General features: G+C 39.5%; 1 protein-coding gene across 8 annotated transcripts in view; it reads right to left on the reverse strand.

Moving 5' to 3' along the window:
* Window positions 1–947: 947 nt before the first annotated feature.
* Window positions 948–27294, reverse strand: part of CEP78 (centrosomal protein 78) — a 49748-nt gene continuing 23401 nt past the window's right edge. For 5 of the 8 annotated variants that reach the window (XM_060300816.1, XM_030876956.2, XM_060300813.1 and 2 more), the window contains 4 exons: window positions 22767–22844; window positions 21392–21558; window positions 20387–20558; window positions 15038–19469 (listed from right to left, as the gene is read on the reverse strand). In XM_060300816.1, coding sequence (XP_060156799.1) covers window positions 18906–19469; window positions 20387–20558; window positions 21392–21558; window positions 22767–22844 — 981 coding nt within the window. In that variant the 3' untranslated portion in view covers window positions 15038–18905. Of the gene's footprint in view, window positions 3981–9541; window positions 14524–15037; window positions 19470–20386; window positions 20559–21391; window positions 21559–22766; window positions 22845–27294 lie in introns of those variants that run through there. The other 3 variants (XR_009564297.1, XM_060300815.1, XM_060300814.1) reach the window with 3 other exon arrangements.

Consider the following 27294-nt stretch of genomic DNA (forward strand, 5'->3'; position numbering starts at 1 on the left):
AAATCAAAACTACAATGAGGTATCACCTCACACCAGTTAGAATGGGCATCATCACAAAATCTACAAACAACAAATGCTGGAGAGGGTGTGGAGAAAAGGGAACCCTCTTGCACTGTTGGTGGAAATGTAAATTGATACAGCCACTATGGAGAACAGTATGGAGGTTCCTTAAAAAACTAAAAATAGAATTACCATATGACCCAGCAATTCCACTACTGGGAATATACCCAGAGAAAACTATAATTCAAAAAGACACATGCACCCCAATGTTCATTGCAGCACTAGTTACAATAGACAGGTCATGGAAGCAACCTAAATTCCCATCAACAGACGAATGGGTTAAGATGATGTGGTACATATATACAACAGAATATTACTCAGCCATAAAAAGGAACGAAATTGGGTCATTTGTAGAGATGTGGATGGATCTAGAGACTGTCATACAGAGTGAAGTAAGTCAGCAAGAGAAAAACAAATATCGTATATTAACGCATATATGTGGAACCTAGAAAAATGGTACAGATGAACTGGTTTTCAGGGCAGAAATTGAGACAGATGTAGAGAACAAACGTATGGACACCAAGGGGGGAAAGCGGTGGGGGGTGGGGGTGGGATGAATTGGGAGATTGGAACTGACATGTATACACTGATGTGTATAAAACTGATGAGTAATAAGAACCTGCTGTATAAAAAAATAAATAAAATAAAATTCAAATAAATAAATAATAAATCTAAAAAAAAAGAAGTGAGCAAAACTTGAGCAAAGAACTGAAAGGGGGTCAAAATCAAGAGAAGACTCAATAGTGATCCAAACACTGAAAAGCTGGAAGAAGGACCTCAGTTCTTGTCTTCTTTGAAGAAAGAGTTCAGCAAAGAGACCAAGATTGTGAAGAAAATACAAGTGTTTATTAGAAACAGAATGAGTGTGAAAGGACACACGGGTGGACTCAGAGTGAGTTATACACCATAGGGGCAGCTTAGGTTGCTTATATAGGGGCAGTTTTCTAGGTTGTCTCTGGCCAATCATCTCCACATTTGGTACTGGTGTGCACGCACATCTCTCAGCCAAGGTGGATTCCAGCTGGCGTCTTCTCCCTCCTTTTTGTCCTTCCTGTAGACTGAGGGCCTTCTCTTCACACGTGTCAGGCCGGGAAATCCACAGAAATGCACCCCATCAGGGCCCCGTGCTCCCACTCCCATCTCAAAGCGTTAGGAGACCAGCTGCAGTTGCTCAGCCTGGTGCTTCTCTCTCTCCTACCTATCTCCTACCTCTATAGCATGGATCAAATTGAGGGTTAGGTATTTGAAAGACTATAAGGGCTGAAAGTGCCCTTCAGATGGTGGTGTCTAGTCCCCCATCTTATAGCAGACTAGAAAGTAACTCATCCCAGATCACACAGCACATTAATGGCAGAGGCAGAAACCAGAATGCTCTCCTTTGCTCTTAGACCACTGTTCAAGGGACCATTTCCTGCTACTCCTCATTTCCTTATGGAGGGAAGGCAGTAGCCTAATCCTGTCGCTAGTCCATATTCAGAGGAATGCTGGGTGGCCTGTGCTCAATTCACTTAGCTACGTCCCTGGACTCTTCTAATTGCAATCGACACAAATCCCACTCCAACCATCAGAAGGGAAATGAATCCATTTGTTGAACCTGGAACCTCAGGGCAGGTGGAAGCGTAAGGCTTTGCTTCAGGGACAACCTAGACAAGAAACCCACGTGCTGGGACTCTCTTCCTTTGCTTCTGCTGTGAAAATCATCGTGGAAGGACTACAGGGCGCTTGGGTCTCACGCCCACTCCTGCACTCAGGGGTGCAGAGCAATAGGATTGGCAGCATCCACTGAATCACAATACTGAAGTGAGAGGGGCCTGGTTCAACCCCAAAAGGGGATGCTCTTGGTAGAAAAAAGGCTGAGGGCTGGGAAGGCAAACATGACATTTCCTCCTCAGCTTCCCCTCCTTTGCACAGCTGGGCCTGGTGACCTCACCCCAACTCGTGTCAGTGACCAGAATCCTGACATGTTCTGCTGATGTGCCCGGTCCTCCAGACATTCCGGTTCATCACCGTGTAGGCAGACTCCTTAGAGTGAGATACTAGCCCAGCAGAAATCCACGTTTCAACAGAAAATCAATAAATAACATTATATTCTGAACCAAAGTTCTAAGTCATATTCCAAAAGAAAGACGTTTTTATTTTTAAATCACCAAGTCCTTATTGCTGCAAATTGCACATGAACTTAAATGGCTAAACTCAGAAGACCATATATCATTAGAAAATATTTATCACAGGCAAGGACATTTTATTTATCCCAAAGCTTCGGCAAAAAAATCTGTCTTTCCTGCACTCCCTGTCCTGTCATTTCAGATTGAACTTCTGAGATTTATTAGTTTTATTCTTCTCCATTCTTCTCAAAAAGAAGAGAAATTTCACCCTTTCCTTTTGACTGGTTTAAAAAACTACAGAATTGTTTGTTCTGCCAAAATCTCAAAGACTCTTCAGTTCCACGTATGAACTTCTGTGCCACAGATATTTGTCAGTCACAGGATTCCAGAGCTTTCCAATGGCTCACTAGTTTAAAATAAGAAGGCCAAGAGTAACAGACTCTTCCCTCCATGTGAGGGGAGGCTCAGATGTTCTGAGCTGACTCTGCCGTTGGCCACAATTGATTGCTGTGTACGAGTTATCCCCAGATCCAAGGGGCGTTCATCAGAAATCTCTTCCAGGATTTTAAGGTGAGATACATATAACAAAAACTTTACCATCTTAACCATTTTTAAATGTACAGATCAATAATGTTAAGTACATGCACGTTGTTGTGCAATCTCCAGAACTCTCCTCAGCCCACAGAGCTGAAATTCCACACCCACTAAACAACACCCCAGTCCTCCCTTCCTCCAGCCCCTGGCAGCCACCTTTCTGCTTTCTGTTTCTGACTATGACTACTCCAGGTGCTTCATATAAGCACAATAATACAGTATTTGTCTTTTTGTGGCTATTTCACTTAGCATAGTGTCCTCAAGGTTCCTTTTCAGACTCCCTTCTTTAGCATATGTTGTAGCTTATGTCAGAACTTCCTTTCTCTTGAAGGCTGAAGAATATTCCATCGTATGTACATACCACATTTTGTCTACCCATTCATCAGTCAAGAGACACTTGGGTTGCTTCCACCTTTTGGCCATTGTGAATAATGCTGCTATGAATATGGGTGTACAGATACCTCCTTGAGACCCTGCTTTCAATTCTTTTGGGTACGTACCCAGAAGTGGAATTGCTGGATCATATGGTAATTCTATTTTTAAGTTTTTTGAGGAACCGTCATGCTATTTTCCATAGCGCCTACCGCATTTTACATTCCCACCAATAGTGCACAAGGATTCTAATTTCTCCACATCCTTGCCAATGACTGTTACTTTCATTTTTTGTTCTTTGTTTTATAGTAGCCATCCTAATGGGTGTGATTTGGTTTCCCCAGGATCTTTAACTGGAACTAAGGAAGTCAGTCTCTTCCCATGACAGAAGCTATGGAGGTGAGACTCTCAATTGTCATGTTTCTTGACATGTGTAGGAAGACAGCCTGTGTTGAGTTTTTAGGGCACTAATTAATTCTACCCTTTTCCCCTCCAAAGTTTGGAACCCAACTGAAATCTGTTCACAGAAGCCAAATAGACTCCAATAAGGATCAAAATAGCAGTACCAATACTTTTCAAGGAGGACTGGAGACGAGGACTGAAAGCCAAGTCCAGGCCAGTCTTCCCATTCCTCTTCCCCCACCAAGTGGAATTGACTTACCGGCAATGGCAGGCCTGCTCTGTCCACCTTACGACAGAGGCAGAGAAGGCCTGGTGGGTTTACTGCACAGAAATGCTGCATGCTGCCTGGGGACAGGCAGGGTCCGCAAGAGAGCCAGAGGGAGGGGCCATGCTTGTGTAACCACCCCTTTGCTGATCTCACCAGCCAGAATAAGCCACTCCTTCATCCTGGAAGCAAAAAGGGGGTTTGAAAAGAAGAATAGAAGCGTAGCCCCCAGAAGCTCTGAGAAGACGTACGCTCATCTCTATGGGCTTCAGCAGACACACCAAGGGAGGAGGAAATGTCGCCCCCCACAGCCTCCCCAGCAGTTCTAACATTGGGGTGTGCTTGTTTTTAACATCTTTATTGGAGTATAATTGCTTTACAATGGTGTGTTAGTTTCTGCTGTATAACGAAGTGAATCAGCTATACATATACATACATCCCCGTATCTCCTCCCTCTTGCGTCTCCCTCCCTCCCTATCCCACCCCTCTAGGTGGTCACAAAGCACCGAGCTGATCTCCCTGTGCTATGCGGCTGCTTCCCACTAGCTATCTGTTTTACATTTGGTAGTGTATATATGTCCATGCCACTCTCTCACTTCGTCCCAGCTTCCCCTTCCCCCTCCCCCTGTCTTCAAGTCCATTCTCTACATCTGCATCTTTATTCCTGTCCTGCCCCTAGGTTCTTCGGAACCTTTTTTTTTTTAGACTCCATATATATGTGTTAGCATACGGTATTTAACATTTGGATTTCTTAACAAGTAGGACTCAGCATTGCACAAATGCAGCTGTTCTTCCTGCTAAAGAATGCTGAGTGCATGGGAGCAGGGCTGCTCACCCCCTTGTGAGGCTGCTCTCTGACATCATCACGACTTCTTTGTGAATCCTCCCGAGGTCAGCTATGGGACCTGAAGCCTCTGAAGTGGGTCTGCACAGAACACCAATTAAATTTACTCGAGGCTATCCATGGCCTAGCCTGAAAATTCACTCCCCAGTCTGTCTTCCATTTCACATTCTCCCAGGGAGGACATTCAATAGAGCTCACTGGAGATTATGCAAGGAACTCAGATGAAGTCATGAAAAAACTGCAAATAACGAATGCCAGCAATATTAAAATGCCCTGATTTGAACTATATGAAATGCCTCACATTATTAAATTCTCAGGAAGGAATTAAAGTCCCCCCAAAATAAATATCCTTTCTCTTGAAGGTTGAGCTCTAGAGAAATTAAAAGTCCACAATTATTTCCTGCCCAATTCCTTTCTGGTTCAGGGTCAGTCAGAGGGTCTCATTCAGCGATGGCGGTAGAGTCTGGCTCCTTCCACAGCTGCTTGCACTGCAGAACAATCTTGGCTTCAGGCTCTCCAGGCTGTCACTCCCTTGGCCGGTTGTCTGGAGTAACTTATGAACTTAAACTCAACTGGGAGAAACCCACTCTCACGGGGTCAGTCCTGCTGCCATGGGGCCCTCTCCTTGTCTGGCGGAAGTCCAAGGCAGGCTGAGGCCTGTGTGCCACGGTGGCAGCTCTCCTGAGAAGCCGCTTCTCCTGAAAACCATCAACCACTGCAAACAGGCATCTCTGCCTGCTTGGAGGTAAGACTTGCCCAGCTCCAGCAAGCACCTTGCCTCTTCCACATGGGACTCTGCAGTCCCTGAAGAAATGAAGCTGTTTCTCATTTCTCCAAGAAGGGAGGCCTGCGGTGCTAACATCACTGGCAAGGCCTGTGACATGAAGAGCAGCCTGCAGGACAGGAGCAGCAATGAAAGCTGTCACAGACTTAGAAGGTGAACGACCTGCAAGACCAAGGCTCTGTAACCCAAGGCCAAAGGCATTCGACTCTCCTTCAAGGGAGAATGGGAGAGATGGAGAAATAGGTAAGAGGCATCTTTTCATTGTAGATAAGAATTATGGGTTTCAATAAATGCTGGAGAGGGTGTGAAGACAAGGGAACTCTCCTGCACTGTTGGTGGGAATGTAAAGTGATACAGCCACTGTGGAGAACAGTATGGAGGTTCCTTAGAAAACTACAAATAGAACTACCATATGACCCAGCAATCCCACTACTGGGCATATACCCTGAGAAAACCATAATTCAAAAAGAGTCATGTACCAAAATGTTCATTGCAGCTCTATTTACAATAGCCAGGACACGGAAGCAACATAAGTGTCCATCACCGGATGAATGGATAAAGAAGATGTGGCACATATATAGAATGAAATATTACTCAGCCATAAAAAGAAACGAAATTGAGCTATTTGTAATGAGGTGGATAGACCTAGAGTCTGTCATACAGAGTGAAGTAAGTCAGAAAGAGAAAGACAAATACTGTATGCTAACACATATATATGGAATTTAAGAAAAAAAAATGTCATGAAGAACCTAGGGGTAAGATAGGAATAAAGACACAGACCTACTAGAGAAAATGGACTTGAGAATATGGGGAGGGGGAAGGGTAAGGTGTGACAAAGTGAGAGAGTGGCATGGACATATATACACTACCAAACGTAAAATAGATAGCTAGTGGGAAGCAGCAGCATAGCACAGGGAGATCAGCACGGTGCTTTGTGACCCCCTGGAGGGGTGGGAGGGAGGGAGACGCAAGAGGGAGGAGATATGGGAACATATGTATATGTTTAACTGATTCACTGTTATAAAGAAGAAACTAACACACCATTGTAAAGCAATTATACTCCAACAAAGATGTAAAAAAAAAAAAAGAATTATGGGTTTCAAGTCGAGAAGAAACCCTAAATGATTATAATGTCTCTGTAAGCTGTGGAGATTTACCTCAGGTTAGTGGAAAGTTCAATCCTTGTCCTGTTTGAAAGGAAATACTCAAAAGGCACGGAAAACTGAGAGTCTTAGGCCTGACGCTTTAACCTAAAGTTAAAGGTTAACCTCCAGAGGATAAACAACAAGGTCCTACTGTATAGCACAGAGAACTATATTCAATACCCTGTGATAAACCATAATGGAAAAGAATATGAAAATGAATATATATAACTGAATCACTTTGCTGTACAGCAGAAATTAATGCAATGTAAATCAACTGTACATCAATAAAAATTTTTTAAAGAGATTTTGTGAAGGTTTGCTTTTTGTTTTCCTTTTTTTTTTTTTAAGAGAGAAAAACTTCCTCTACATTTCAAGGACTTCGAGGACTATCTTTCTAAGACATTAAATAACCCAACTAATCCTCACTGATCTCTCAGGAACAAAGTTAATAATTATTTGGTCTATAGGTATCCTTACCTACGTCTAAACTGCTTGGTTTTTTGTTGTTGTATTTTGAATTCACACCGGTTTAAAACTTACAAACTGTACGAAGAGAGCATGGGCCTTAGGTCAAGCCCTTTCAACCCTGTAGTACATGATGTGCCGGCGAGCAGCCAGCCACCCAAACCAAGTGGTTGCCTGAAGTCACCGGGCACTTGTCCTCTTGTTTTTTAAAACTCTTTGACCAAATTATATTTTAGACTTCTCCTGTAGGTGTGTCAATTTGAAAACTCAAGCTTTCAGTATAACAAAAGGGCTTTTAAAAGGGGAATCTAATGTAAGTTACCTTAAGACTATTGAAAGTTAAAGAGCTCAAAAAAGCTGGGCTTTGGAAGTAATAATGCACAAATGGAGAAGGACTTTCAGCCATAAAATAACAAAGCAAACGGGGGAAAGACTTGGGTTCTCCGTGCAGCAGTTTTGTCAGCAACAGACACAGCAAATGTTTGAAGCACTCTAGCCAGTGTTTTCAAACTGTAGGACATGATCCATTAGTGAGTGGATTGTGAAACCCACTTAGCAGGTTGCAAACACAACTCTATTTAAAGGAATGCAATATAAAAGAACACAGAGTGAGTCACTAGAAGTACAGTAAGAACTGTCTGGTGAAATGTTCCATTCATTATGTGTGCTCACAGGTAGGTTTGGGCCAGGACAATTACCCTTCCTTTTGCATAAATACAATTTTTACTCTGGGTTGTGGCTTTAAAAAAAAAGTTCAAATACACTATTACGCAGGAACACCTCAGGGGTCCAAAGCTCTGAGAGGAGGTTACATAGTAAAGCTCATTTTCTACAGAGATATTAGGAAAGACACATTTTGAAAAATAAGTGGACATAGGACATAGGGTATCAGAGATTATATATTTGCATTTTCCAAGCTTTCTGTGATAATGAAAATTACTTGTCATCCATAAAAATATACTTATTAAAAAAACCCAAATAACCTAGAAGTAAATGAAGTAAATTACGTAAAGGCCCCTTTCATTCCTTCTCTCCCAATCCTAGTGCCTTGGGCAGAGGAAACCGTCAACATCTTGATATACATTACTACAGACGTTTTTCTAGGCACGCACAGACACACACATGCCATATATATGTAAACGGGTTCGTAACCATATAAACGTAAACAGGATTGTGTGATTCAGTATTATTGTGCAACTTGTTTTTCATATCACCGTCTTAGGAATATTTTTTTTTTTTTAGGAATATTTTTATGTCCACACCATAGAGCTGTTTTTATCTGCTGCAGAGTATTGCATGGTAGAAGTTGGTATGTATTATTTCAACAATTTCTTCATTTATGTACAATCATGTTGTTTCAAATTTTTTATTATTTCAAAAAATGTTTCAATACACATGCTTATACCTGACTCCTAGGACTTGCGTGAAGATTTCTTCAGGTTGGATGCCTACAGTCAGAGCTGTTAAATCAGAGGCTAGACCCCTTTTAAGTACTGATATACACTGACAAATTGTCCACCTGAAAAGCTACATGGATGTATACCTTCTCCAACAATGACAGAGTGTTCATTATGTCCAGCACTAGTTATTACGAATCCTTTCATAGCTGCCTTTTCAAGGGGTGGGAAAATGGTATTCATTTTAATTTCTGACTGCTTATGAAGTTGGAAGTTTATACATGTTTGTTTATATTTCTTCTTTATAAAAATATTTTTATATCTTTTGTTCACCTTTTGTTTGGTTTCTAGGTGCTTTTATATTAAGGATCTTTAACTTTGTTATATTTTACATAATCCCCCAATCTTTTGTCTCCTATTTATAGTTGTGTACAGAAGTTTGTTTTTTTTTTTAAGGTAATCAAATCTATCAGTTTTTTTTTTTCTTTCATGGATATTGGGCTTTGTGTCTTGATTAGGAAGGCCTTCCTCACCCATTTATTAGAGATTTTTTCCAATATTTCCTTCTTTTTTTTATGTTTCCATGTTTAATTCATCTGGATTTCATTTCTGGTCCATGGTATGAAAGAAGAAAATGTTTTCCAAGTAGTAAATAATCTCAACATCATTTACTGAATAGTTCAACTCTTCCCTACTTATTTATAACGCCATTTCCAAATATTAAATTCCCATATGTATATATACTGCTCTGTTCCTGGATTCTCTGTTCTGTGCCTTTAACCTATTTGATTATTCCTGTGCTTATAGTGCACTATTTCATTTACTCTGGCTCCATGGATTGCTTTGATAGCAAAAATTGTTTCGTGCGTTGTCTTGTAGATGATCTTTATAATTATATTGTTATAGCCATTTAAAAACCTTGCTATGATTATATGAAATTGCTTTGAATTTATGTTAATTTGACAGAACTTTTTTTTTTTTTTTTTTTTTTGGTGGTACACGGGCCTCTCACAGTTGTGGCCTCTCCCGTTGCGGAGCACAGGCTCCGGACGCGCAGGCTCAGCGGCCATGGCTCACGGGCCCAGCCGCTCCGCGGCATGTGGGATCTTCCCGGACCGGGGCACGAACCCGTGTCCCCTGCATCGGCAGGCGGACTCTCAACCACTGCGCCACCAGGGAAGCCCGAACTGGCATTTTTTATGTTAGGTTTTCTCATACAGAAATGTGGCATGCCTCTCCATTTTGGGGGTTTCCTTTTATACCGTTCAGTATAGGTTTTTAAAATTCACATAGGCCTTAGATTTCTGCTGACCTTTTCTAGAGAATGCATTCTTTTCCACCATGCATTTCCTAATTGGTTACTGCCAGTGTATACAGAAGCTTTTGATATTGCGGTGTTGGTGGTGTGCCCTGCCTCTTTAACAAGCTTTCTCATTCGTTGCAACAGCGTGCCAGTAGGTAACTACAAGGTTTCTTTTTGTCCAAAAAAACTTTACAATCATAGTTGTCTCACTTTCCATCGAGTTTACTTTTTAGTACTATTTTTGTCTTCTTTCTGAGTCAGCAAGATGGGATGCTAAGAAAGTTTCCTTCCACTTTTAGATTGTTGAGTATCAGAGGATGTTGAATTTATCAAATGCTTTTTTTAGCATTGAAGATGATATGGTATTCTTTAATCTGTTAATTTAGTGAGCCATGGTGATTCTGCACTTCTGTTGAGACTGGCCTATACTTTTCCTTGTTTTATTTGTGCAGTCTTGGTATTAGGATTATGCTAACCACATGGAATGAATTAGGAAGTTTTATGTCTTTTTTCTATCCTCTGCAATGGTTTACAAATAAATGTGTTCCTTAAAGGTGTGCCTAATAGTATATGCCTTTTAAAAAGAAGTTTCAGGGACTTCCCTGGTGGCACAGTGGTTAAGAATCCACCTGCCAATGCAGGGGACACGGGTTAAATTCCTAGTCCGGGAAGGTCCCACATGCCGTGGAGCAACTAAGCCTGTGAGCCACAACTACTGAGCCTGCGAGCCACAACTACTGAAGCTTGTGAGCCTAGAGCCTGTGCTCCACAACAAGAGAAGCCACCACAATGAGAAGCCCGCACACCACAACGAAGAGTAGCCCCTGCTCACCACAACTAGAGAAAGCCTGAGCGCAGCAACGAAGACCCAACACAGTGAAAAATAAATAAATAAAATAAAATTATATTAAAAAAAAGTTTCATACTGCTCTTTCAATTTCTTCTAAGATGTTTGGTCTATTTACATTTTCTATCTTTTGCCAATTTTTAGACTCTCTATTTTTTTTTAAGTTAGCGCATTTCATCTAGTCTTCCAAAATTATTGGAATGAAGTTATACAACCATATCAGGAGTAAATTATAAACAGTACTCCCTTGTAATTAAAAAGTCTATTTGTAGGTATCTTTCTAAAAATTATTCCTAATGCTAGCTATTTTTCTTTGTCATATTTTCCAAAGGTTTGCCTTTTATTGGTTTTTATTTTAAAAACCTTTTAGTTTCATTGATCAAAATTTTTTTGCTATTTTATTAATTTCTGCTTTTAACATTTAAAATTCCTCATGTCTTTCTTCTAGTTCATCATTTTTTCTAGCTTCTAAAGTTAAATTGTTATTTCACCTATTTTCAGTTTTCTTACTCCCTGAAAAATAAAATCTATAAAATTTTCTCTAATTCCTGATTTGGCAGAATCCTGTAGGTTTTGAGAAGTAGTTTTTTACTAATTCTAAATAGTTTGTAATTTGTTTTGAATTCCCCTATAAATGAGTTATTTAAAATGAGTTATTTAAAAGGTAATTTAAAAATTTCCAAGTGGACAAGACTTTTGTTATGTTTTATTGTATTATGAAAGCAAACAGGTCTGCATTCTGTACTTTTTTACCCTTATATGAATCCCTTCTGTAAACAGTTCATAAGTTTTCCAAGAAAACATTTTGTATTCCTGATGGATAGAAAATATAAAGAATGTTTTGAATTCATGATGGATACAAAATATTTATGTATCTTCCCTCTCCTAACTTACTGATGGGAGGGGGGTGGGCCTGAGATTTTTGTTTTACAATTATTATACAGTAAAAATGATGCTTTTCTTGGGGGGGGTACAGTTCCCTTAACTTAAGTATGGATTCATGTTACCACCAATACAACCAGAACAAGGAACAGCTCATCACTGAAACTCCCTTGCACAGCCTCTTTGTAACCAAACCTTCCCACCCCAACCCCTGACAGCCACTCATCTAGTCTCTTATCACCACCGTTTTGCCTTTTCAAGAGTATTATATAAATAGGACTTCCCTGGTGGTCCAGTGGTTAAGAATCTGCCTCCCAGTGCAGGGGATGCGGGTTCAATCCCTGGTTGGGGAACTAAGATCTCACATGCCGTGGGGCAACTAAGCCCATGCACCACAACTAAACTAGAGAGTCCGTGTGCCGCAAACTACAGAGCCCACGCGCTCTGAAGCCCACGTGCCCTGGTGAAGATCCCGCATCTTGCTACTAAGCCCCGATGCAGCCAAAAAAAAAAAGAATATTACATAAATGGAATCATAAAGTATGTACCTTTTGAGATTACATCAAGATGTAACCTTTTGGCTTCTTTCACTTAGCATATGACTTTGCGATTCATCCAAGTTGACATATGTATTAATAATTTATTCTTTTTTATTGCCGAGTAGTATTCCATTGTGTGGACACACCATCATTTGTTTATCCATCCACCTTTAGGAAGACTTTTTGATGATTATGAATAGAGCTGCTATAAACACCACATACATGTTTTTACATGAACGTAAGTTTTCACGTAACTTGTGAAACTGCTGGTGTATTTATGTTTAAAGACACTGCCAATCTGTTTTGAGGGACTACATCATTTTGTGTTTCCACCAGAATTTCAGTTACTTCGCATCCTCACCAGCCCTTGGTTCTGTCAGTATTTTCTTATTTAGTGAGTAGCAGTAGATCCACTGATTTGGAAGAGGGATGTGTTAAAGTCTCTCTCATAATTGGTTTGCTCACTTTTCCTTGTATTTCTGTTTTTGCTCTATACATTTTGAAACTGAGTTTTTAGATTGCAGATCCGATTTCAAATAATCTTTCTGCAAAACTATACTTTTTATCAGCCGAAATGCTTTTATTTTCTCCCACTTAATGGTTTTCATCTTGAGTCCTATTTATTGTTTATTCTGAGGTTAACATAGTCACATACACTTTTGTTAGCATCTGCCTGGTATGCTCGTTTACTTCTTTATAATCCATGAAAGTCTTTTAGATTTTTTTTTTTGCAAATAGCACATAGTTGGATTGTTTTTTTTACTCAAGCTTAAGGAATTCCAGAATTTAATTTACATTTATTGTGAGAAAAGCATTTGGTCTTGCTACCGTCTGTATGTGTGTGTGTGTGTTCCTATTTATCTTGTTTCTTTCTTCTTTCCTGCCTTTTCTTGGACTTTTAAATTCCATCCCCCCTTTCCTGGTGGTTTGGGGGCTATTAAAGTTGTTGACATATATTTGCTTCTCTCTCTCCTTGTCTTGGCACACAGTAAGTCTGCATTTCCCTGCTCAGTTGAATTCAGCCGTGGCCATGTGATTTTCTTTGGCCAATGAAATGTGAGAAGTGACATGCGTTCATCTAGGCAGAAGCTTTAAGTCAGGGTATGTTGCATCACAATCTATTTTTGCTTGGGTATTGTAACAAGCAATGTTCCAAATAGTGATGCTTTGTCAGCTGGCTCCCAGGTTGAGGGGGACATGGAGTAGGGCTTCTAGCCAATCTGCCAAACGCATACAGAATGAGCACAAATAAACCAATGTTGCTTTAAGTCACTAAGATTTCAGGCTTGAGGCTGAAGTATCGTCACATAACCTATCCTTACTGATATGCCTTTCACTTCAAATATACTTAAATATATTTTTCTATCAACACCTAGAGGTAAACACTATATTCTTGCCTTGAATAAGACAAGATCCTGAACACTGTTCCACTTTCTATATCCTGCCTCCATTCATGTTAAAGCCTAGAATTTTAGCTCACTTCATTTTTATATATGCATAATATTTACTTAGATTTTTCCTTATTATAGGCATCCATGGTGATTATAAAGGGGAAACACAGATCACATGGCATCATCAGTTCCTTTGATTTAAAATCTTCCATGGATTCATTGCTCATACTGATATCTGCACTATCTTATACAACAAATATTTGTGCACTTACTGTATGCCAACTCCCGTGTTCTTCTAGGAGTCTTTCTTTTTCATAACTTTTATCTTTCATCCCTTTGCAATGCATATTAAGGGGATCTCTCAATCAGATCTTCCATTTCATGAATTCAAGCTTCAACTGAATCTATTCTGCTATCTAGTCCGTCTTCTGAATGTTCTGTTTTCACAATCGTATTTTTAATTTCCAACGACTAAATATCTTTTTCCTAGCATCCTATTCTTTATGGATGCAACATCCTCATGACTCTCTGAAGATCCTAATTGTACTAATTTTTAAACTTCTTCTGTTTCTTCTAGTAACTACTTTCTTGAACAGGTTACTTTGTTTTAATTTGGTGTCTCCTTTTATGTTAGTGGTTTTCTTCAAATTTGATGATTCTTGGCATATTTATAGATGAGGGCCTAAGACTAAGGTTTGAAGTGCTTTTCCTCAGCCAAATGAGAATTCTGGGTCACTTTCAATGAATACAAATTCTGATTATGGGCACTCTGGTGATTATAAAGGGAGCGGCAGGTCACCGTAACCAGAAGTGTGGCAGCTTATCTTCAGTTCCTGCTTGGAGTCATTTTGGATAATGCCCTTGTTCTCCAATCCCAGTGTTTCCTGTGTCAGGACCCCCACTTCAGAGAGCTGCTTTCTTAGCCTGAGCCTGGTGGCAAACTCCATAATTAGGTACTCCACAAAGAGGTGATTGGAATGGCTTAGCTGTTCCACTCTTCAATTAACTCATCTTTCAATAATCTGCTCTTTATCTTCTAGGAAGTCCACATTGTTCATTTTCTGGTTTTCCAACTCTGCTATTAATTTATTTTTGTTTTAATATTTCTCCAGTCATTTCAATGGGACTCTGGAAGAGTAAAAGAATGTGTTCAGTGATCCATGTTAAACCATAAGTTCTCGTATGTAGTTTATAATCAGGATCTTCTAAAAAATTAACCATCTTGCTGATCTTCTGAAAATCAAGTGTTACTATTTTGAGATTAGGGATTATTTTGTAAATATCCATTTGAAATTAGACTGATTCCTGGCCATAGTATTGGGTATGCATACAACAGTAATTTTTGACCAAAAGTAATTATGGCATATTTAGGGCAAGATGACAAGCTCTTTGCTACTGTATCACATCTGACACTGTTTAAAAAAAAAAACAGAATTCCTGTTTCCATAGATTGCGTATGCTCTGGTAAACACTCAGCAAAGGTACACAGTAATTTCTCAGTGAAAGTACATGCTCATAAACTCTAACCCAAATGAAAATATTTAATTTCAATTAAGTGACATTGCTTTAGGTTGAGTATTGAAAGTTTAACAAAGCACTGAAATTGTACATATTAAGCAGCAAAGTATCCATATTTATAATTTTTAATGGAATCACTTCAAATGATCAATAAAACATGTAAATATGAATTTTAAAACTATAATTATGTATGTGTATATATGTCTCTGAAAAATCTGTGTCAAAGAAAACTGAGGCTATCAGTATAAACTCATTTAACTTCTATCTCTTCTTACCTCTATTTCCTCCCAAACTTACCAGTATCCATCCAACTCGAAGGATATAAGTGCTTTTTATATACTGTGCAAGGTTTTTTTCTTATCCATATTTCCAAGTTTCCCCAATTCTCTAAGTTACTTATCTACATCTTCAGGATCTTCTTTATCGGTTCCTTCATTTCAACATATAAAATATAAGTCCTTTTCATTCTAAAAAATGCTTTTTTGCTAATTATTTTCTCTTTTCATCCAAACTCCTTCAGAGTAGCCTATTCCCACTGTCTTCACTAGCCCTGCCTGGCCACCCTACACCCTCAATTTATTGCAATCTGGCTTTCTTGTCCACCACTTCACTGAACTGCTCTAAGGTCACTGGGGACCTAACTGCCCAAATCCAATGGACACTTACAGTCTCTGAAGTATGACACTGTCATCTACTTCCTCCTTCTTGAAACTCTATCACCTCTCTCCTTCCCAGAATTCTTTCTCTGCTTATTACCTAAACTTTGACAGTACCACAATTCTCTGAAATCTCATCCATTTTCATGATTTTAATGACTGCTTATATGTGCTGATGACATTCAAATTTTTATCTTTCCATGTCTTCACATGCATATCCAGTTATCTACCAGTTTATCTCCTGAATTCTACAGGTGCTTTAAAATTCAACATGTCCAGAAGTAAAGTCTTTTCCCCAATTCAGTTCTTTATTCCCTATTTCCAAACTCAATGATACCACCACCCAACCTTAGTCACACAGATGGGGGTCCAGCCTCCGCCTCCTACTTCTTCCTTACTTCCCAAGACCAAGTCTTGCTTGTAATTTTCTAAATACAATTAGAACTTATTTCCTCCCTTCATCTATACCTTATTTCAGACCCCTTTCTTCTTGCTATTACCTGGTCTAGAAGTTACCAAATTGCTGTTTGGTGGAACCAGTTGTTAGACACTTCTATTAAAAAAGGACTCTACAATCAAATATATTTGAGGATGCCTGTGTACCATGCGCCTGCTGTGACGATCCAGAATGAACACTAGCCTACAGCAGCCCCGAGAAGCTGTACAGTAAAGAAACCTGATTAACTTTACTTAAGCCAGGTTCTCCCTTCTGCCGGCCTATAAACCTTTCAGTAGGGACAGGAGAGGAGGTGGCAGCGTGAAAGTCCCATTTGAAAACAGAAAACACTGCTCCTCAGAAGAGTGGGGCATAATTATCTCCAGGCTTCTTCAAATTCCTCATCCATACTGACGTCAGTAGTCTAAAATGCCACCTGAACTTGTCCTTTCCATTCTTAGCTACTTTCTGAGGAAACCAGCTCCACGCACATGGGTGGTTAAGACCCGCTCTCCTCCTTGCTGCCTCCTTTAGGGGCCCTTGCCACTGCCTGGGGACACTGCACTGATCCTCCAGAGCCTGTGCCTGTGGCTCCGTAACACACCCCTCACACACTCACGGCTCTGGACTTCCGCTGTCCTCTCTGCCTTGAGTGTCCTTGCCCTTCACCGGCTGACTCACCAGTTTTTCACGAGTCCTTTAAGACTTAACTTAGGGACTGCCTCTTTTGATGACTTTTCTTTGCCTCACAGCTCCCCCTCTTCTTCCACAAACACTGACCAAACGTCCTGAATATGCCCATCATAGCATGTCACGTGCAGGATGAGACATCTGCTGTGCGTCTTCCCCTCTCACTCCACTGCTAAAGTGCATCTTGCTCATTGTTTCACTCCTCTAACACTCAATACATGACTAATGAACTAAACTGTAGTAGCCCTCTTAGTAACAATCAGGCAGGACCTTCTAGAAGAAATCTGACACTCCAGCTTTTCTCTGATCTCACCTTTCAGTCTGGCTGAATTAAAGACTTATCTGTGCATGTTTACCAGGGAGACATAATTTAATCCAGAGATGTGTCATCACATACTCTTACATACTCTGCCGTTTAAAAATTCTGCTCACGATGGGGGAAGGAGACAGGTGTGCTTTCTGACAGCCCCACTGTTTTGCACTTCTAGTGCTCACTGGCTTCTCTCTCGGTGCCTTCCTTAAACCCTTCCTCTCTTAACAAGGAAACAGGGTAACAAAGTAATTAAGAGCCTGGGTTCTGCCTATCTGTGAAACAGAAACAGAACCAGGGACATAGAGAATAGACTGGTGGTTGCCAAGGGGGAGGGGGTGGGAGAGGGTTGGATTGGGAGTTTGGGATTAGCACATGCAAACTGGTGTATATACAGGATGGATAAACAAAAAGGTCCTACATGGGACTTCCCTGGTGGTGCGGTGGTTAAGAATACGTCTGCCAATACAGGGGACACAGGTTTGAGCCCTGGCCCAGGAAGACCCCACATGCCACAGAGCAACTAAGCCCGTGTGCCACAACTACAGAGACTGTGCTCTAGAGCCCGTGAGTCACTACTGAAGCCCGCGTGCCACAACTACTGAAGTCCATGCACCTAGAGCCCGTGCTCCACAACAATAGAAGCCACGGCAATGAGAAGCCTGTGCACTGCAACGAAGAGTAGCCCCCGCTCACTGCAACTAGAGAAAGCCCGCACGCAACAACGAAGACCCAATGCAGCCAAAAATGAAAAATAAATAAATACATTTATTAAAAAAAAGTGGATGTATTTAAAAAAAACCAAAAAGGCCCTACTGTATAGCACAGGGAACTATATTTAATATCCTGTGATAAACCGTAATGGAAAAGAATATGAAAAAGAATGTATATAAATGTATAACTGAGTCACTTTCCTGTACAGCAGTAATTAACACAACACTGTAATTCAACTATACGTCAATAAAAAATAAAATTTTAAAAAATTGTCATAAAAATAATCACATAAGGGGGACTTCCCTGGTGGTCCAGTGGTTAAGACTTCGCCTTCCAACGCAGGGGGTGAGGGTTCGATCCCTGGTCGGGGAGCTAAGATCCCACATGCCGTGTGGCCAAAAAACCAAAACATAAAACAGAAGCAATACTGTAACAAATTCAATAAAGACTTTAAAAATGGTCGACATCAAAAAAAATCTTTTAAAAAAAATCACATAAATCAGAAACAAATGAAACATAATAAAGCAGAAACAAATGAAACATAATAAAGCCCATACATTAAAAAAAAAAGAGCATGGGTTCTGGTCACATCCCAGCTTCCCACTTACAGCTGTGTAATTCTGGGCAACTCACATAATGTCTCCTCAGACTCCTCATCTGTAAATGGGGATGGTAACAGTTCCCTACCTCAGAGCGTTGCTGTAATCCATAAACCCGGTTAAGTGCCTTGGTAAATTGTTTGATGCTCTCTGGTTATTGTGAATTAAAATATGTCAATGGCTTCTGGCCATACGATTTATAATAGCTTGACAGTTAACCAAATGGTAAAACTATTCTATTTATTATTCCCATCTCTTTTTACCCCTTACCCTGCTTTGTTGTTTATGTTTTCTCCCATCAGAGTGTTAGTTCCAGGAGAGTAAAGGCTTTTTTTTGTTCACTGCTGAAAGCAATAGCACCCAGAAAATTACTGTACATATGAAGCCCTCAGTAAACACTAGCTGAAGAATGGTGCAAACTGTCACAAGGAAAAATACACCCAAACTTTCATTATAATAAAAAAGTAGAGATAAATCTTTCTCTAATGGCTTCCAGTCAAGTATTTTAAAATACCATATGCTATACTAAAAACATAAGTAATTTATTAAAATTTGAAGGCAAAAACATAATTTTAAAAGATTTAGACCTATGTTAGGCGTGATAGAGTATGGATGCTTTCTGGAAATTGACAATCAGATCCAAGAGTATCACTTTCAGAATGTTCTAGTAGACTGCATTTACTTTTAGTTGTCTTTGATGAAACAGTCACTATTCTACTCTCTTTCTTAACAGAAATGTGTTTTTTCGAAGACTCACTTTTAATTGCTTTATTAACCAAAGAATTATTTTGCCCAATTTCTTTGTTTTTCTGCTTTACAGGTGAGTTGGAGGAGGAATGCAGGTCCTTCCCAGGTTGTTTCTTAGCAGAGTATATTTTGGTATATTCACCTGCTTTGGTCATTTTCTCTGAAGAAGACCTGCTATTTCTAGATAACTCCTCTTCTTTTCTTTGACTTCCAGTTCCAGAAATGACATCTGCTGAAGGAGGACATGTTCTAGCAATGAAATCTTCAAAAGACTCCTGCCGCTGCTCTGTGACTGGGAACCCCAGGTTATCTTTGGAAGTTTCTAAGGCCTCCTGAGTAGAGACTGGGACCTGGAAGGAGTCGAGAGACAAAGGAATCCTAGTATCACCTGTAATTTTCTGAAACTGGAAGGAAAAACAAAAGACAAGACAAAAATTCAGTGATGAACAAAGCTAACCATTAAAAAGAAGAGTTCAAAACTTCAATGTTACTGTGCGATATTATTATTAAGACAGTCAAATGATTATTCAGAAGATTTCAGAGCCAGTTTCTTTCTAATTATATCTTGCCAAGTGATTCTCAACTTAACCTAGCTATAGCCAAGGCTATGTCCGCTATATTTTCAGACTTTGGTGATTGGGGTAGTTATTACCCATTTCCTTTCCCTCACTAAAAATAAACCCTACTCTGTAAGAAAATTAATTTCTTTTCTATCCTCCAGGCACATGTAAACAGTATATAGTTTGTGACCAGACTGTGTTCTCAAGCTTTCAGTTCCCAAGACCAGTCTGAGATTGGCTGAGGTGGGAGAAGGGGGCTCCAAGTGAGGCTGGAGGAAGAGGTGACAGGTTTCCCCTCCCATTCCCATGACCAGGGGAGTCAGTATAATATGTTACCTATTAGGTATGTCTGAATTACTTATTTTAAAAATTATCTATATCAGTACGTGTACCTTCATTAGTGTTCCTTCATTGTAAGCTGACTGCATACAAATAGAAACCTAGATAAAATATGAATAGAATAGACATTTATACAATTTAAAATTTGGAATATGTTCTCTAATGGTTTCTTTCTTCATTAAGAATAGTTTGCTTTAACTCATAAATTTTCTGAAGAACTTCCAGTTTTTTATTTACAACAATACAGTGTCATGAAATGGGCACATATTTACTAATCTCAGATTTGGAAAGGACTCCAGAGTCTTCTAGTTCCCGAGCATGTGAACTATTAGAGACTGATCATTATTGTTTTCTCCCTGACCTGGTTATTTCCTTTTTGCTAGTCACTCTTAGAATCATTAAGTGCTGTTCTGTCCACTTACTTGGATATTTTGCATTTGTCCTGGGGCACCCTGTTTTGATTCTGATTTTTCTTCTTCAAGTGCCTTCTTTTCTTCTTTAGGTGGACTACTAACAGTAGAATTCATCTGGGGACGACCTAGTAAATGAAAATCTGACTGATCTATACCAGCCATTGTGGCCAGCTGCCCAAGCCTGGACCAGAGGAGGAAAGGAGAAAAGACAAAGGTTATTATAATCACGTAAGAGCAGTTTAGATTTCCCCGGACCTACAATCATGAAATACTTCTAAAATCTTAAAAGTCAACATCCTACCCCTGACTACAAACCTCTCTCTCCCCCAAATTCTCAGCCCTTTCCAGATTCATCCTCTAGGACATCCCATCTCCTTACCTATTACCGCTCCATTTTAAACACTGTCTCACTAGCAGCTTCAACATCTACCACGCACCTCGTCCACTGCCTGTCACACCTCCATTCCCACACCTCTTTACCACCTTTCCTCCAGTTGTGTTTGTTCCTTCCTTCCCAACACCAATTCATTCACTGACAAAACACCACTCCATCAACTATCAATCTCCACTTCCCTCTTTCAGCAAAATTGCTCCCAGTTGAGAACCACTAACCTATATCTTCTCTGCAGATTAATACTAATTTTTATGTCTAAGACAAAAATAACTTTAATTTAAACTTATCAAACAAGCAAATAAGTAAAAGATAGGAAAATTCTTATGCATTCCCAAATATTTTCAATGAAAATTGCCTTCAATTTAGTCTTTACAAAAAACTATACCTACTAATTACTCTGTCTACAGGTTACTCTTCTATAATGGGCTCCCCACTCTACCAAAGCAGGCTCCCCTATCTGCAGTTCTTAAAAAATTTAATTCCTCATTTTAAAAAGTCAACTATATTACCTATAATTACACAAAATATGCCCATGGAAGTGACGAAAACTGCTCCAGTTCCTCAGCAAACTACCATTAGAGTCACAAAGAGAAGAATGCCATGAAGAGAAATGAACTAACCCGGCATCTTTAAGGAGATCCAAGAAAGCGTGGAACTTCTGAAAAGAATTCTCAATGCTGCCCAAAACACCTTCATCATCCAGGATCTTGCTTGTCAATGAGTGGGCATGAAGGGCTTCAGACAAAGAGAAATTTATATTTCTTAACTGGGCGTTTTCATGTTCCAGCTATAAAAGAAAACTGAAAATGTCTGACATGATTTTTTCTCATTGTCATCAAAAGTAGCCTTGTCTAGTTTCAAGGAACAAAACTAAAACACTCAAAATGTAATTAATTTGTAACTAACCTAACTCTCCACCAGTAAAGACAGAGACCGCATCACATAATAACCAAAACCCAAAGGCACCCAACAAAGTTTCCTATATAACACGTAGGTGGTATATAAATAAACCAAAGTTATCGTTTTATTAATGATCTTTCACAAAAGATCACATTTCTAACTGGTTAAAATCATACTGAAGACTCATTCCACATTAGAAAATTACCTGCTTTAAGTTTCCCTTAAATTAGAAAATGAAATATAGAATCTGATTTGGACAAAACATATTACAACTCTGCTGAATGTTAAGAATTAACTTTAGTGAGCAAAATATCTAATGCTTACGTTTAAAAGTCCTAAATCATACCCAACCCAATTTATTAAATGTAGGATCACCAATATTTTCTTTGGCTTCTTGAAAATATTCACCCTCGTGCACTCTTCCCCTTCCGCTCATCATCTATGCACTTAAAACCCCCTGTAAGCTCAACTCTAGTATTTCTCAGAAAGGCCATTATGTTCATGATGCCCCTTTTGCCTTATATAAGCAGGTGCTCAACATTTATTGAATGAGTGTCTGCCAATCCAATGGATGCACTTTCAAAAATTCCTCCGTACACTCACCCTGTGATAAATTATATTTATATAGAACTTTTTAGATTATGCCCTGCTTTCATGTACATTACCTAATGTAATTATCATAGTACATATTTTTATCTTTCATTGCATTCTTAGAAGTTTTCCAATATCTTAAATTTATTTAAATGATTCCCTTTCGTAATTCATTGCCAGGAGTCTCATCATGTCTTTTATGTTACTGTATATACAGTATATGCACAAAAAGTGCTTTCTTGAATCAAAGAACCATGAACAGAAAATAAGCTAATGTCATATAAAAGCGCGCACACACACACACACACACACACAAAACCAAATTTTCACATTTTAAAAAATATGCTTTCTGGAATATAGCTCATTAAATACCAGTAAATGCAAAAGTCCATATTACAGTTTTATATACATATTACAACATATTACATACAAACTATGTGTATATGGCTTAAAATCTAATCAAAATAAAACCAAAACACTCTCAAAAGTAAGAAACTTGTTTACCTCACTGACTCGTTTATCAGCCTTAAGTCTTATTACTCTTTCCTCCTTTAACTGCTTTAGGCACTCCTCCAGTTTTTCCTAAACAAACAGAGTAAATATTATGATAATGCGTAGTATAATATCCAAAAGCCTTTCCAGCTATAGGTCTCATCAGGATTTAGGGGCAGAGCCAGAAGTGAACTCAGATTTTAGTCTGCTACTGGTAATATCATACCATGCTAGTGAAATGAATTATCAAAATCTATCAAATTAGCATAGTAAAGATTTATTTAAATCCCACTCTTTCCAACATAAATTTGTGGCAGCCCACCATAAAAGCCATATGCGTATAACATAGTAAGTCAGAAATAAAAAGTTAAGACCAAGAAAGAAAAATTCTATTTTTATTTGTGGATCTCTTTATAGTAGGAAGTCCTATTAATGAACATGCTTAACATAACTGAATTGCATAATTGCAGATTCAAAAGCATTTTTTTTAAAAAAGTAATCACTTTTAAAGCAATTTACAGTCAAGCACTGTTCCTGGAGTTCTCTGGGCATTAAATAATCTAATCATCAAAACCCTAAGGGGGGCTTCCCTGGTGGTACAGTGGTTAAGAATCCACCTGCCAGTGCAGGGGACAAGGGTTCGAGCCCTGGTCCGGGAAGATCCCACATGCCGCGGAGGAACTAAGCCTGTGTGCCATGACTACTGAGTCTACGTCCTAGAGCCCATGTGCCACAACTACTGAGCCCGTGTGCCTAGAGCCCGTGCTCCGCAACAAGAGAAGACACCGCAGTGAGAAGCCTGTGCACTGCAACAAAGAGTAGCTCCCGCTCAACGCAACTAGAGAAAGTCCGCGAGCAGCCACGAAGACCCAGCACAGCCAAAAATAAATAAATAAAATAAATTTATATTAAAAAAACCAATAAAACCCTACGAGGAAAGAATGATCACTAGCTCCATGTTATTTTACAGATGAGGAAAACAGAGGCAGAGAAGTAGGGTAACAGCCAAGGTCACACCACTAAGTAGCAGAGCCACACTGGGAACTCAGGAAGCTGGGTGCCATTCCTGTTCATGGAGGTGGTAGTCTTCCCATCACCAAGGTCAATGAAATAAAATGAACTGATAAACTCTCTTATGAGTTTTAAGAACTAAGACACTCAGGTCCTTGAAGTGGGGACACTGCTTGCAATAGGCAGAATTCTATAAGAGCTCCTAAGACTCCTACTTACTGAAGTACACAAACCTTCCAATCATCCAATCAAACCCTAAATCTAGGTGCTGGGGTGAAGGGATTTTGCAGATATAACTAAGGTTCAAAATCAGTTGATTTTTTAAGATAGGGAGATTATTCTAGGTGGATGTGACCTAATCAGGCACCCCATAAAAAGGACCTGAGGGCTTCCCTGGTGGCGCAGTGGTTGAGAGTCCGCCTGCCGATGCAGGGCACACGGGTTCATGCCCTGGTCCGGGAAGATCCCACATGCCGCGGAGCGGCTAGGTCCGTGAGCCATGGCCGCTGAGCCTGCGCATCCGGAGCCTGTGCTCCGCAACGGGAGAGGCCACAACAGTGAGAGGCCCGCATACCACAAAAAAAAAAAAAAAAAGACCTGAACTCTTCCTGAATTGAAGTACAAAAGGGACAAGAGGGAGACGCTCCATTGCTGGCTCTAAAGAAGTCCAATGTTGCAGCAGGGAAGGCAAGCGAGAGGCCTCTAGGAGCTGAGACCATCCCCCGACTGACAGCCAGCAAGGAAATGGGGACCTCTGTCCTGCAACTGCAGAATCTGAATTATGCCAACAAGCCGAAGAAGCTTGGAGGCATTCTTTCCCAGAGCCTCTGGATGCTAACACAGCCAGACTGACATCTTGATTTCAGCTCTGTGACCCACACAAACTATGGTGAACATCCATCGTTTGGGGCTCAATGTCTTACACTTAAATTGCACGTGCTTTAACACTCTCAGGAAGGAACCCACATGTTCCCGTGTGTATCTGAGCAGGAAACCCAGTCACACTGTGCCTGGACTTCTGACCTATGGAACTGTGAGCTAGTAAAATAGGTACTGTTTGCAGTCAGTAGGAGTGTAGTAAAAGAATTAATATTCTACTCAACCTCCAGGTTCGTGAATAAAATAAATGATTGTCATTGTTTTAGGCCACTGTTTCGGGATGGTTTCTTATGCAGCGATACACAATCAGAATACCTATACTTATGAAAACAGTACGGTATATTTATACATTTTAACTGCTTTGAACAATCACTTAAAGAATGAGGAACTCTATTATATGCCATCATTGGGAGAGGAACTGGTATCACTTTCTGGAGAGTGGCTTTTGGTACCTAACAACAATCCTACATCAGGAGTATACCCTAAGGAAATCAAAGATGTGGGCAAAGATTTATGTACCAACATGATGTCATAAGATTGTTTATAACCAAAGCCTAGAAGAAAGCTAAGAGCCTCCAAATTGGGATTGGTTTAAACAAAAACAGCTCACCGTATGAAGGAATGCGCTATAAAGCCACTAAGAAAAGAATGACAACAGGTCTCAACCAGAGTTAATGAATGGGCTTCAGGAGTTCTACATTCAAAATATATCTGTGCGTTTTTCCTGGGAGATGGTGCATAAGCTTCATCAAATTCTCTGATGTAGAAGAGTATTTAGTGATAAGACAAAGTATTTTTCATACTTTTTTAAGACAAAAGAGCAGATCAGGTGTGTGTACATGCAGAGGTGGCTTTTATTTCCCTCAATAAGTTGTTCATTGCTTTCAAAAATTTGCTCAATGAACATTTTTTTTTTTTTTTTTTTTTGTGGTACGCGGGCCTCTCACTGCTGTGGCCTCTCCCATTGTGGAGCACAGGCTCTGGAAGCGCAGGCTCAGCAGCCATGGCTCACGGGCCTAGCTGCTCCGTGGCATGTGGGATCTTCCCAGACCGGGGCACGAACCCGTGTCCCCTGCAACGGCAGGCGGACTCTCAACCACTGCGCCACCAGGGAAGCCCCTGAACATATATTTTTATATTTAGAACGTGTTTTAAAAATTGACAGTCTAATAACTTCAAATTCTTTAATGTTTCATTACTAAAGCCAGCCAAGTTTTCAATGGCGAAAAAGGGAAAAAAATTGCAAAATTCCTCTGCTTTTATATAATGGTTTAATAAATCTTCTAAAACTGATTTCAAAGAAATTCTAAACAAATAAGCAAACAAACAAAAAAACCTCACCACAGTCAGAGGAAAGTAGACTAAAAATTCCTGACTGGTTCTAAATAGCACATCAAAGTGCAATTACATGAAACAGTTTCTCCCTCTAGTGGAGGGAATTAGAACACAGTGTTAAATTTTTGTGAAAAAGTGTACCCTCCTCCTACAAAGTATTCATAATTCATGTCCCTTACATGGAAATATGGAACCAAAAAAGTTAGAAAGTAAAATTGCTTGATATTCTATTACTTAAGTAAGACTAATGATAAGGCTTTGGAATAATTTTCCTTCCTGTCATCTGCTCTCCTTCCTCCCTTCTGTACACCGGCTAGGGTGATTTTTCTGGGACAAAGCTCCCATTATATTGTATATTAAATTTTATGTTCAACTTTTTTCCATTTAACATTGAAATAAATCATTTCTCATATAATCAGGGGATTCACAACCTTGATTTTTTTTGTGGGCTACAAAATATTCCACTGAGTGGGTTTACTGGTTAACCATTTTACACATTTAAATTCTTTCCAACTTTTCAATATTATAAGACAAAATAACCGTTTTTATGCATGAAGGCTTTTTCCATATTGAGAATGACGTTCTTGCAATAAATCCATAAAAATGAGTTTGAGATCAAAGCAAATGAACATTTTTAAGGCTCTGAGGTACCTATCTCCAAACTTCTTTCCAAAAGATTTCTAAGATTTTATACTGCCATCAGTGATGTATCACTTGGTATATAACTTCCACTATAACTGTTGGCTTACCTCCTCAGAGTGCAAGTTATTTGAAGAAAGGAGTGTATTTTATTCAGTGTTTATCCCCAGCACCTGTGCCTAGCACAAAGTAGACGGTCAATAAATAATTGCTTAATAAGGAAAATCCCTGCCAATACAAGATGTATGTGTGTGAAAGATAGACTGTATGTTTTTTTCTAACTGGATAGATGAAAACTTGTCATCTTCTTTAATGTACAATTTTTTTGCTTATAATTAGTAATTAAATTCTCTTTTAGATTATATTTAAAAAATTCAGATTCTCTGAGGCAAATGGGCCTGGCCCTACCCATTAGCTATATAACCTTGGACAAGTTCTGTAACTCTAGGTCTCAACTTCCTCATCTATAAAATGGAGATAAGCTCCCATATCACAGAGCTCTCGTGAGGATTACATGAATTAAAACACATATAAAATTAGAAGAGTGCTTGGTACATACAATATGTTCAATTAATGCTGAATGAATGAACATGCGAACGCAAACAGTAGTGAAGGGCTTAAAATGAAATGGTCTCATCCCACTCCCACATCCAGCACTCAAGAAGCGACTGATTCT

Source organism: Globicephala melas, chromosome 6 (assembly GCF_963455315.2).
Source record: "Globicephala melas chromosome 6, mGloMel1.2, whole genome shotgun sequence".
NCBI classification, from domain to species: domain Eukaryota; kingdom Metazoa; phylum Chordata; class Mammalia; order Artiodactyla; family Delphinidae; genus Globicephala; species Globicephala melas.